Raw genomic sequence first — 12,252 nt, forward strand, 5'->3', positions numbered from 1 at the left:
CAGCTCAGTTTCCACCTCATTTTGTGGGCAGTGTGCACATAGCCTGTCTTCTCTTGAGATCCAGGTCTGCCTACGGTGGCCTTTCTCAATAGCAATGCTCACTGAGTCTGTACATAGTGAAAGCTTTCCTTAAGTTTGGGTCAGTCACAGTGGTCAGGTATTCTGCCGCTGTTTACTCTCTGTTTAGGGCCAAATAGCATTCTAGTTTGCTCTGTTTTTTTGTTGTTAATTCTTTCCAATGAGTCAAGTAATTCTATTTTATTTTTCTCATGATTTGGTTGGTTCTAATTGTGTTGCTGTCCTGGGGCTCTGTTTGTGTTTGTGAACAGAGCCCCAGGACCAGCTTGCTTAGGGGTGTCACGTCTTTCGTAGATATTGGACCAAGGCGCAGCGGGTTGAGTGCTCATATTTACTTTTATTGAACACGAACGCAAGAAACCGTACGAACGAACAGGATGCCAGCTAAACACAAGCGTACCTCACAACCATAAAGGGCAATGGGTTCTATAACTGATTCAAGTATTTTTAGCCAGATCCTAATTGGTATGTTGAATTTTATGTTCCTTTTGATGGCATAGAAGGCCCTTCTTGTCTTGTCTCTCAGCTCGTTCACAGCTTTGTTGAAGTTACCTGTGGCGCTGATGTTTAGGGGTATGTATAGTTTTTTTGTGTGCTCTATGGCAACGGTGTCAAGATGGAATTTGTATTTGTTGTCCTGGCGACTGGATGTTTTTCGGAGCGCCATTATTTTTGTCTTACGGACATTTACTGTCACTCTCTCTCTTTCTCTTGCTCTCTCTGTATCTGTCTCTCTCGCTCTCTGCCCCTCTCTCTCTCCCAATTGCCATGATAGCTGTGGTGGGAATGGACATTGGCATAATGAATGATATCATCACTGACTTCAGGAAATAGAAAAGGGATGGGCAATTTCTTATAAAGACAATAAACTGATATAACACTCATAATTACCCATTATACTCAATCAATTTAACCAAGATATTTGATGGATTTTGTTCACAATATGGCTATTTAAATGTTTTTCTTTTGGCAACAGTTAAATAAAATAATATCCCTTTTAAATAAGGGGGTTGGTGTAGGTAGGCCTATAGGAGCACCAGCACACACAGCAGGGGTTGTTGTGGTGAGTTTCCACATGGCAATCCCAGTAATTACTTGTCTGTAAATATCGTCACACCGGAGGGAGAAGTGTACCCTCCCCCATATTATACTATACACAGGGTCGCCAGGGCTGCAGCCCAGGGAAAACGGTGTCTGCAATTATACTGATGCCCTTCATCTAAATGTCAGTTTGTGTGGAGGCTGCGGTGAAGAGTTGGGAGGAGCTATAGGATGGAGATTGTACTATAACTGTAAAAAATATTTATTTCGTTTTTACCCTTTACTTGGTAAAATACATGGGAAGATAATGTTTCGGTGCTCTTTTAACGGGAACAATGGGGTTGGAGCAGCATTTGTTTCTCCAACACAACCACTTTAACCAGCTGGAAATTATTCTTTTTTAAATGATTTTTCAGACTGGTAGCCTATTTCCTGTGTGTTGTCAGTCCTAACCATGTGACCACCATGGATGAAGGGATGATCCCAGGCCCATTATTTTCTCTGACATCTTTTATAGTTAATAAGTGGCCCATTCCTCATGAGTGTCATCTATGTGAGTAAATCCCAGGTGTAAAGGACTGAGTGGGGAGGATGATAAAGTGGCTGAGGTGTGAGGCAACTGAGGCCTATAAACAGCCAAGGAGGCTGCTATAGTAATTGCTTAAAGATTCTCTAAGAGGAGCCATGATGAGACACGATAATTCATCCCAGTCAAGGGTGATTAGTGGGGGCTTCGCTTTTTATTGCACATCCTCCACCAAGACGTAGAGAATTAGTGTAAGAACGAATGACGAGGATCGTGTAATATATACTGTACTTGACATGTTGTGTTTGAGACTGCAGCCCCCAAAATTAGGGGGTGGGGATAGTGGTGGGGGCAGTGGGAGTGGGAGTGAAAAAGTCTATTGGACAGGTTACTATAGAGACCAGGTTGTATACGAGGGCACTTGACGAGGAGAAAAAACCCTGGGGCTTTGGTTGCTCTCTGTGTCTGCAACAAAACAAGGTTTAATCAGATTTATGGGTCCCTAAAAAAAAGCTCTACAAGTCTGGTCTCACTGCGGTTTATTTCTGTGAGAGCAATGCAGCAGATACAGTAAATGCGGTTTGCAATTTCTCCCATTTTGCAGATACTAAGATCCAATTGTAGGATGATGTCGTGCATTTGTGTCCAGTCATTTTTCACAATTTACATTTGTTCCTATTTTTTTTTACAAAGAAAACATCACAAAAGATTCAACGATTTATGATGAGTAAACACTGCAAATACAGTATCATGAAAACAGTGTGCATAACACCTGACATCTATTGAATTAAAAAGACATTCTAGATTCAATTACTGTTTGAACACTGAATCAGAATACCATGTATTATCCAGGGCATGCTCTTGGCTTTGGGTCTTGCATGGACAATTAGGCTAAGATGTTAAAGGTATGAGATGTGTTATAATTGTACAAGCTTGCATTGCTCTCACATCAATATTTAATGCGACGAAGATGTGAGTGTGTGCGTGTGTGTGAGGGCCTGTGAGAGCAATAAACGCACATCTCAATAAACTGCTGATCCTTGAAATTGCACAAACTCTGTATTACAGCAATAGAACACGAAACACTCAGAGGGCAAATTTTCTCAGATGGATTGTGTTTAGGGTATTGAGCACCATGTTAGACATTCGGCAGCGGGAGATACTTAGATGCTATATCACTCATTGAAGGTACATTAATCTTTATAGTGGGTTAGTCACCCAACCGCCCACTAAAATACATTTTAAAGTATGCGGGGATAACCATATGTCCTAAATTCTCTCCACCACGAGGATGTGCTGACTGGAATGTTGGGGGGAAAATTGTCTCCCAAATCCCGGCCCTCATCCCAAACAGCACCCTATTCTCTATCTAGCACACTACTTTTAAAAAGGGCCCAAGAAGCGCACTATATAGTGAATAGGGTGCCACTTGGGACGCAGCCCAGGTTATGTGCCACAGCAGCAGGCTCAGCATCGTCCCTTATGAAAAACAGAGCTTATTAGACCAAGATTCAGCCTTACATCACCCTTTGTGCTACTTGCTTTATCTCTGCTGCAGGAAAGAGATTCAAGTGTGCGTGAGAGAGGGAAAAAAATCTTAATCTAGCTTCTGAGATTAAGGGCAAACAATAATTTGAGTTATCATTTGTTCAGCTGGGTCTATAGAAAAAGAGTCTGGTTATGAGTGGAAGCAATGCTCCCCTGTGATTCAAATGTCATTTCTGCCCCCATTTAATCAGTATCTGGGTCCTCAATAACCCTTTATACTCCTGGGAATTGGTCGATATGGATAGGGCTAAATTGAAATATTTCTTATAGAAGAAATATGAAAAGCATATGCATAACCATGGTAGCAATTGAAAGGGAACAGTTTTGAGATGAAGGGATTTTATTTTATATACCGAAGGTGAGGACACAACAGTTCACCTGACACAGTACTGAATCAAAACATTACACTGTTGATTTTATGTGCATTTTACATTTACTGTACTACTTGCCAAATGTGTTGATAACTAAATCTGAAAATAAACTGGATACATTCAGTAACATGATAAGAATATTCCTGGAAAATGTGTTGTAGGTGCAACATAAGACAACAACAAAAAACTACAAGGGTTTGAGTGAGAGGACTAACTGGTGTCTCCAAGTGGACACATACCTCTCCAAAGTGTGCACAGTTCCTAAGTCATTTCAATGCACTTTTATGACTCAAAGATGAGTCTTAAACTATAAGGTACTTTTTTGAGCTCTCCTAGCTGTGCCATTGAGGAACTAGAGCAAGCACACTTGTAGTTGTTTTGTTTGGAACACAACCCTGCATCCCCTCCCTCACACAATTACGGTTGTTGTTAATGCAATCCAAAAACGGTCCATTATAAATTGCAATCTGGGTTAAGTGGGTATCATTTGAAAGCATGTTATATTGCCAACATGACTAGCTAAGTTATAAAATATGATATTACAGTGTTAGGCTTTCACAATGCAATTTAAGGAAACAGATTTACATTTTGGTGCGCATAGAAAGGAGTCATGAGTGCATTCAGGTGAGTGTGCTGTGGCAAATTTTCTTAACCGTAGACAAACAAGCTCATTCTGTTCAGAACAACCCAGGATATGTCCTCTTGTAACTGTACATCAAACACAGGGATCATAAACGTTGACACTGTAAATTACATGAGTTTAATGATTTGGAAATGTGAAGTGCACATTTGGATTCATGGGTGTTTGACTTGTTTGTATGACATCAAAGTAGTATTTATAATCCTCTTAATTAAACTTTTTTTTTCATTTTCATTTCCATTTTTTTCCTAACTCTGTCAACAAAATATTTGAACAAGTTTCCCGATTAGCTGGAGGGATGTGGGCAACTTCTTGTCGCGCGTGGTGCTCAAGTTCAGAACAACTGTCAGTCAAAACCCATACAGCGCTGTGAAGCACAGAGCCTGAGGTCTGAGGTCATTTATAGCATATTACTGTACAGACACTGCGGTCCAATTTAGGCGTTTATCAGTACCCAAATCTGCCATTTTCAACCGTATATGAGTGTAAAGGTTACCCTAGAAATGTTCAAAATAAGTTATATCAGCGATATGACGTAGATGCAGAAAGTAAACAGCATAGTGCGTACATTTTTGCAACAACTAAGAGCGTTGAGGCGAGAGGCTCAACGTCTCCGCTGTCACACTGTGAACAGCGTGAAGCGAACCCGTGCACATGCGCAGATGCTGTGTGTGACCGTGTGAGAGCAAAGTCTTGCATCTTGCTCATCTCAACATCTGCGGTGCTGCTCGTGACAACTCATCTCGCTGAGTCTACCTTTAAAAATATAATATATTATCACCTCCGTTAGGAAACAAAAACGTTGGCCTACTGTTTTATTTGCACACCAGTCTCTGTTGCTCCAGAGTAGCTATTTTCTACAGGTTTCCATTTTTAATTTTGGGAACTGTAGCTACAGCTTGTGAATTTCCCAACTTTACTAGAAACCTCATGTATAATTCATGTATTTTATCATGTTTAATTAATTAGACTGGACAACTGTATTAAGGAGATAGTAACCTACATTTTAATGCCTCCCCCCATTCTTCAAACAATTGTTTGTGATGCTCCACTCATTAACCCTATGGGAAATGCAGATAGAGACTGAAACATTTCTTGTTAATTTTTCATCCTGGCCCCTCTACAATATGTGTCGCCCACACCCAGTGCAAGACCTATGCAAGCACATTTGTAATAATCATAGAAAAGAGAGAGCTCCGCATTTTGCATTCCAGTGATTTATAACCATCCTAGATTAGGGCCACAGACAGACAGGGGAGCAGTTATTCTACCTGCGTGGCTCTCTTGGTTTGTGGGGCTGTTTTCTTTATCTGGAATAAGACTGTAATTACATTTTGCGCATTTGCAAGTCAAACAGTGAACAGTTGCACTCTACATGCATGCGCGTGTGTCTTTGTGTGTGTGTATTTGTGTGTGTGGTCCCGTGTGGCTCAGATGGTAGAGCATGGTGTTTGCAACGCCAGGGTTGTGTGTTTGATTCCCACGGGGGACCAGTACGGGGGGGGAGAAAAAAAAATGTATGAAATGTATGCATTCACTACTGTGAGTCGCTCTGGATAAGAGTGTCTGCTAAATGACTAAAATGTATTTTTGTGTATAAGAGAGAGAGAGAGATTTTATGGTTTCCATTAGGAAAACGTATTATGCAGCAGCAGCTGGCTTTAAAAAAAAATACCTTTATTGTACCAGTAGGAGAGGAGAAAATTAGGTTTTACGGGAATCAGGGGTCATATTCCCCATGGTGATTTTTATTTTAACATGGAACCACGCTTAAACACTCCCAGCTGGCCGCCAGGCCAAACTACGTTGATTAAGCCATGGATAAAACAAAAGAGAAAGGAGGAAGAGGAGGAGTGGAGGAAGAATGTAGTGCGGTGGAGGAGGGTTGAGAAACACCCTAACAGTGTGCTCAACAGCTAAAAACAAAATAGTAGGAGAAGTCCATCCCCTGTCATTGGAACTGATAAACAGAAACTCTGACCAGGAAGTCAAAAAACTTTTTCCCCTTCCTCCCTCCCACTCTCCCTCGCTCGCTCGCTCCCTCCCACTCTACTCCCACCTCTCTCCTCTCCTCTTCATCCATGCATCATGTGTAATCAAACACATGTAACTCATTACAGGCTTTTATTATTCAGGGGTAAAGCTGAATCGTCCAGAGCATGATACCTCTGGACTGGCACGATTAGTTCCATTTTAGGCTTCTTTCCTTGACGTGAGGACAGACTTGCCAAAACAAATAGCTCCTTAGACTAGGCATTGACCCACAGAATAAGCATTTGATCATTAAGATACATTTGATCTAGAGGCACATTGCTTACAGCACCCATTTACAGTGCAATAGGTTCTAAAAAGAGATCAACTCATTTGTGAATATAAGGCCCTGGTGAAGTTCTCTGTTAAACCACCAGGAGGCAGGCTGACAGACTGTGTATGAGAGACGATTATATTGTTACAGTTTTTATTTCACCTTTATTTAACCAGGTAGGCCAGTTGAGAACAAGTTCTCATTTACAACTGTGACCTGGCCAAGATAAAGCATAGCAGTGAGACAAAAACAACAACAAAGAGTTACACATAAACAAACGTACAGTCAATAACACAAAAGAAAAGAAAAATAGAAATATCTATGTACAGTGTGTGGAAATGTAGGGAGGTAGGCAATAAATAGGCCATAGAGGCAAAAATAATTACAATTTAGCATTAATACTGGAGTGATGCATGTGCAGATGATGATGTGCAAGTAGAGATACTGGGGTGCGAAAGAGCAAGAGGGTAAGTAATAATATGGGGATGAGGAAGTCAGGTGTGCTATTTACAGATTGGCTGTGTACAGGTACAGTGATCGGTAAGCTGCTCTGACAACTGATGCTTAAAGTTAGAGAGTGAGATATAGGACTCCAGCTTCAGAGATTTTTGTAATTCGTTCCAGTCATTGGCAGCAGAGAACTGGAAGGAAAGGTGGCCAAAGGAAGTGTTGGCTTTGGGGATGACCAGTGCAATATACCTGCTGGAGCGCGTGCTATGGGTGGGTGTTGCTATGGTGACCAGTGAGCTGATTGATGACTATACATCATGTACCATGCTTACCGACACCCGTCATGATTGTATTTCTCAATAATCCATTGAAATGAATGCTTTGACACGTCTTAGTTGGTGGTGGCAGCTCAGTTGCTCTCGATTTTGAGAGTTTCAAAACACTTTGCTTAGCAGTGCGATGTCTGTAAATGAAACCTTTGCCTTTATCGGATCTCACTCATGCATACTGTATATATCTGCTGTTCCATTCTAATCTACCACCCTTCCTCTCCTCTACTCCTCGACCCATCCCTCCATCCCTCCCCCTTCTCCATGTGCCATGCAGAATGACTGTCTCCTGCTCCAACCTCTCCAACCTTCGTGTGTACGTATGTGTGTCTTTCAGAGGGGTTGGGATAAAGTGGAAGTCACATTTTTCGTTGGATCTTGTGTACAATTGGACAATAAAGTAATGTTCTTCTTCTATCTTCTTCTTCCTCTCCCCTCCACCACCCACCCATCTCGCCATCCTTCCCCCTCCAGATCTCTCCTTCAGCCTCCTGCTCCTGGTGTTCGTGGCCTGTGGCCTGGGCCTGCTGAGCGTCATCGTCTTTGCCTCCTGGAAGCTGTGCAGGGTGCACTGGCGCACAAAGGACCTCTCCTCCAGTGCCACTGCCCTCGCCCCCCCCTCCTCTGCCTCTGACAGACCCTACGACAGAGCCTTGCCTGCACACGGCCACAGGCCTACGCTTGTATACGCACACACGCACACACACGCCATGGCGTCGGACAAGCTGAATCCTTTGGACCCGGCGAGTTTCCTAGAGGCAGCGGTGAAGATCAGCCACACGTCGCCTGACATCCCTGCCGAGGTGCAGCTGTCCATGAAGGACCACTTCCTGCGCCGCACGCGTATGTCCAGGCAGACCACCGAGCCCAACTCCTCCAATAGGTCAGGCTTCGGGAGGAAGTTGCCTTGAGACAGAGACTTAGGCTACGTCCTAAATGGCACCCTATTCCCCACATAGTGCACTCCTTTTGACCAGAGACCTATTGGCCCTAGTCAAAAGTAGTGCATTATAGGGAATAGGGTGCCATTTGAAAGGCATCCCTGGTATCAGCTTATCAGTGCTTCCTCAAAACTGACCTTAGATCAGTTTGTAAGGGCCTCCTACAATAGGTTGCACCAGGGCTCCACTGAGCCTCCGTGTTTATGTCCAGGACATGTATTAGTATTGAGGTAATAGTATGTGATATGTCAGGAAGGGGCTATTTATAGTGTGTCATAGTGGTAAAGATCATTATGCATATCTACACCTGTAACATATTCATTTGTGACCTTTAAGATGAGATACATAGAACATCAATGAGATTGTCAGTTTACTGCCCCTATTGCCATGGAGGTCCTATTGAGCTAAATAAGAAAACTCTAAATCATCTAATATCAGAGAGGAAATGCAATTCCATTTTCTCTAAATTGGAAACTGACAACAGTATTCAGCAGGGGGCATAGATTTCCCAGGCATGCCATATGGTACTGGAATTATTCCACTGCTGAAATTGTTCTACAGTGTGTAAATTGTCCAAGAAAATGATTCAACTGGCAAAAATGGCTCCTTGTCTCCAGGCACAGCTCCTTCAAGAAGCACCTCCCCCGACAAATGCACCATGTCACCAGCCTTGACCGAGGCAGCGACTTCCCCTATGCAGAGGACCAATCCACCAGCCTGGCCAGTTTGGGCCGCATCCAGCCAGAGCTCTACAAACAGAGCTCACTGGAGGCCGACGAGTCCTCCAAGAACTGCGCCGCCGCCAAGACCTGTGGTAAGATTAACTTCTCCCTCAAGTACGACTACGAGTCTGAGGCTCTTCTCGTCAACATCCTCAAGGCCTTCGACCTACCCGCCAAGGACTTATGCGGCAGCTCCGACCCCTACGTCAAAATCTACCTCCTGCCTGACCGCAAGCGCAAGTTCCAGACCCGCGTCCATCGCAAGACGCTCAATCCCATGTTTGATGAGTCCTTCCAGTTCAACGTGCCCTACGAGGAATTGGGCAGCAGGAAGCTGCACCTGAGCGTATATGACTTTGACCGCTTCTCCCGCCACGACATGATCGGCGAGGTCATTCTGGAGAATCTGTTTGAGGTGTCGGACCTCTCCCGCGAGATGGCCATCTGGAAGGATATTCAGTACGCCACCTCTGTAAGTCAATCGACAAATCAAATACATGTATTTTATGAAGCTCTGGCCTAGACCCCAAAAGAGCAAGCAAAGCAGAAGCGAAAGCACAGTGTAAGTCCAGATAGCCTTTTGGAGCTGTCATTGGATTCTTTAAAAGTTTGAATGAGCTTGCCTGTTGGAAGTGCTATATTGTCTGGTTTGCATTTTTGGGACTATTCCATTGGTTCCATTGTGCCAGTCAAGCTCTAAAGTATTTTAAAGAGATGGTCCTAATAAGCTGTAGCAAGGAATCACCTCAATGGTGCTCTGATGAGCTACTGTAATGATTTGATCCCATGTGTGAGTCACAAGCGTTCAAGAATAGGAGACCAGGCAGGGGATGTGGGGTCAATGCCCCCTTGTACTGCCTAACTTCCATCCTCATTCACATTGTAGACTAAATGGGAATTAGGTTGTACATTTGCTACAGTATAGTACTACAAAGGTATAGTTCAGCAATTGAACATATTTAGATATTTGTTTCCTTACCTTGAATGCAGTCTATGGATAAGGAGTGACACCAATCAACACTTTGGTTTTGTACAGAGAATGCTTTCAAGGTAATGAAACAAATATCTAAATATGTAAAATTATTCAACTATCCCTTTAACAATATTAGTGGCATTGTAATGTGTGATAACTGATAACACCCTCTCTGTTTCCTTCTGTTGTGATGTGTTTTGTCTGTGGCCCTGAACACAGGAGAGTGTAGACCTGGGGGAGATCATGTTCTCTCTCTGTTACCTGCCGACCGCAGGCCGACTCACCATGACCGTCATCAAGTGCAGGAACCTCAAGGCCATGGACATCACAGGATACTCAGGTACAGTTCAGTCAATGGGTTCACGTTTAAAGGTTTTGTGCTTGTTTCACCTTAAACGCTGTTGCCTACTCTTCCAGCCAATGACCAGGCTATACCTCTGGTAAAAGATTTACAAGAAAAAAAAATGTCATCTGGTTTGGTAATGCATTTCGCGAAAGCCGGACTTAGCTAAATTACATATTACAAAATGTACAGTCAAATCAGCTCGATCCATTAAGTAGCTAAGCACTTTGTCATTTTTAAATAAATCAAATACTATTTTATCTTGTTTATTGGCAGACCCATATGTCAAGGTCTCCCTGGAGTGTGATGGACGGCGCTTGAAAAAGAAGAAAACCACCATCAAGAGGAACACTTTGAACCCCACCTATAACGAAGCTATAATCTTCGACATCCCCCCTGAGAACATGGACCAAGTCAGCCTGCACATATCCGTCATGGACTATGACTTGTATGCTATACTCAATATCATTTGTGATGCAATGCATGGCAATATTATCAAGAATAATTTCTAAGTTCTTGTTACTGATATGTTTGTTCATGCTACAACCATCCACTAACTCTGAGAGTCCTACTAATACTGTCAGTTCTGCTAATTGTAGAAGCGAAAATGTGAATTTACATTATACCAGATGTGGCTGAAGAGTTAATGGGTGCATTTTGCTTTTTTTCTCCTTAGGGTGGGACACAATGAGATCATAGGTGTAAACAGAGTGGGCAGTCATGCAGAGGGACTGGGCAGAGACCACTGGAACGAGATGTTGGCCTATCCACGCAAGCCCATCGCTCACTGGCACTCTCTACTGGAGGCAAGCAAGTCTCAGAAAGAGGTATTATTACTCACAAAGACACAAAGAAAAACACCCTGCTGTCTTTCAGTTCTGTGTGTTTCGCTGATAGCTGCTTTATTGAGGAAAGTTGTACTTGCAATGACTGAGATATGGTTGATGTGGTTGTCTTGTCTACCTTTGTTGAATGCATTGACTGTAAGTCATTCTGGATAAGAGCATATGCTAAATGACCAAAATATTAAATGTATGTACCCCCTTTTATCTATGTAGGATTTCTGATGGTAGGTACACTCCTAACAGTGACAGCAATGTTCATGCTGGTGCACTTCGGAATGACTAATCTTTCCATGTGAAATGTCTCCTACAGTGGAAAACCCGCACTGCAAGTTTTGACAGCCAAGGCTCTTGCCCTTCTCCAAGACTCCTGTCTAGTCCATGAGGGAGGAGCTAGAGTTTATACTCCACGACTCTACAAAGCCTGCCCTGTAGCAAGGCCTGAAATATGGAGTGTCCCAGGCCCAGACCCACATATGGTGTGCCTCAGAATAAATAAAGTGCAGTAAATTGCTCTGGAATGACATTATCTCGCCATCACACACCCCCACACACACAAACACATTTCTCTTGTGCCCTCTTGGACAGCCACTTTGTCTTGGTACGTATAGCCTAGTGTATACTGGGTCTGGTGGGATCATTGTTATTGCAACAATAGCTTTGCAGTTGAGCTCAGCCTGGTTTGGTTATACACCTGAGGTTAACATCTTTGTATATGTATATATGTAATGCCCTTTGATACTGACATCAATAATAGCACTGTATTTAGAATCACATATTTATGATATTATCAACATGACTATCCCCCTGAATTTACTTTTCTGTTTCAATTGTTACCTGTGAAGTGTTTGCCAATAGTCTCTTGTTCAGGCAATGTCATGTACTTTGTTGAGGGTGTTGGCTTGACCTTTGACCCCTTTGCCTCATTAGCCTTGTGATAAGTGCTTGAAACAATGACTCTCCTCTGTTTTTTCCAAGCAATTTAGAGTATCTTTCCACTTTTGTATTGAAAATGTGTATTTGTAACATAACTGTTTCCAGGCGTCCCTTGTATTTTAAAGAAGTGATAATAAAGTTGTCGATTCTGGTTCTAACATTCCAAATCGAGTGTCGACTGTATGTTCCTATTTTACTGTAACAACA

At 42.8% G+C, this 12,252-nt stretch overlaps 1 protein-coding gene across 1 annotated transcript in view; it reads left to right on the forward strand.

The window, feature by feature from the left end:
* The window catches only part of LOC106565416 (synaptotagmin-6), a 44,281-nt gene extending 32,069 nt beyond the window's left edge, over positions 1 to 12,212 (forward strand). Inside the window, exons 2-7 of the mRNA XM_014132527.2 lie at positions 7,763 to 8,171; positions 8,847 to 9,423; positions 10,144 to 10,264; positions 10,544 to 10,715; positions 10,944 to 11,094; positions 11,423 to 12,212. Of these exons, the coding sequence (XP_013988002.1) occupies positions 7,763 to 8,171; positions 8,847 to 9,423; positions 10,144 to 10,264; positions 10,544 to 10,715; positions 10,944 to 11,094; positions 11,423 to 11,494 (1,502 nt within the window). The 3' untranslated portion in view covers positions 11,495 to 12,212. The remainder of the gene's footprint in view (positions 1 to 7,762; positions 8,172 to 8,846; positions 9,424 to 10,143; positions 10,265 to 10,543; positions 10,716 to 10,943; positions 11,095 to 11,422) is intronic.
* The last annotated feature ends 40 nt before the right edge of the window (positions 12,213 to 12,252 follow it).

The sequence above is a fragment of the Salmo salar genome, chromosome ssa12 (genome assembly GCF_905237065.1).
Source record: "Salmo salar chromosome ssa12, Ssal_v3.1, whole genome shotgun sequence".
In the NCBI taxonomy this organism is placed as follows: Eukaryota; Metazoa; Chordata; class Actinopteri; order Salmoniformes; family Salmonidae; genus Salmo; species Salmo salar.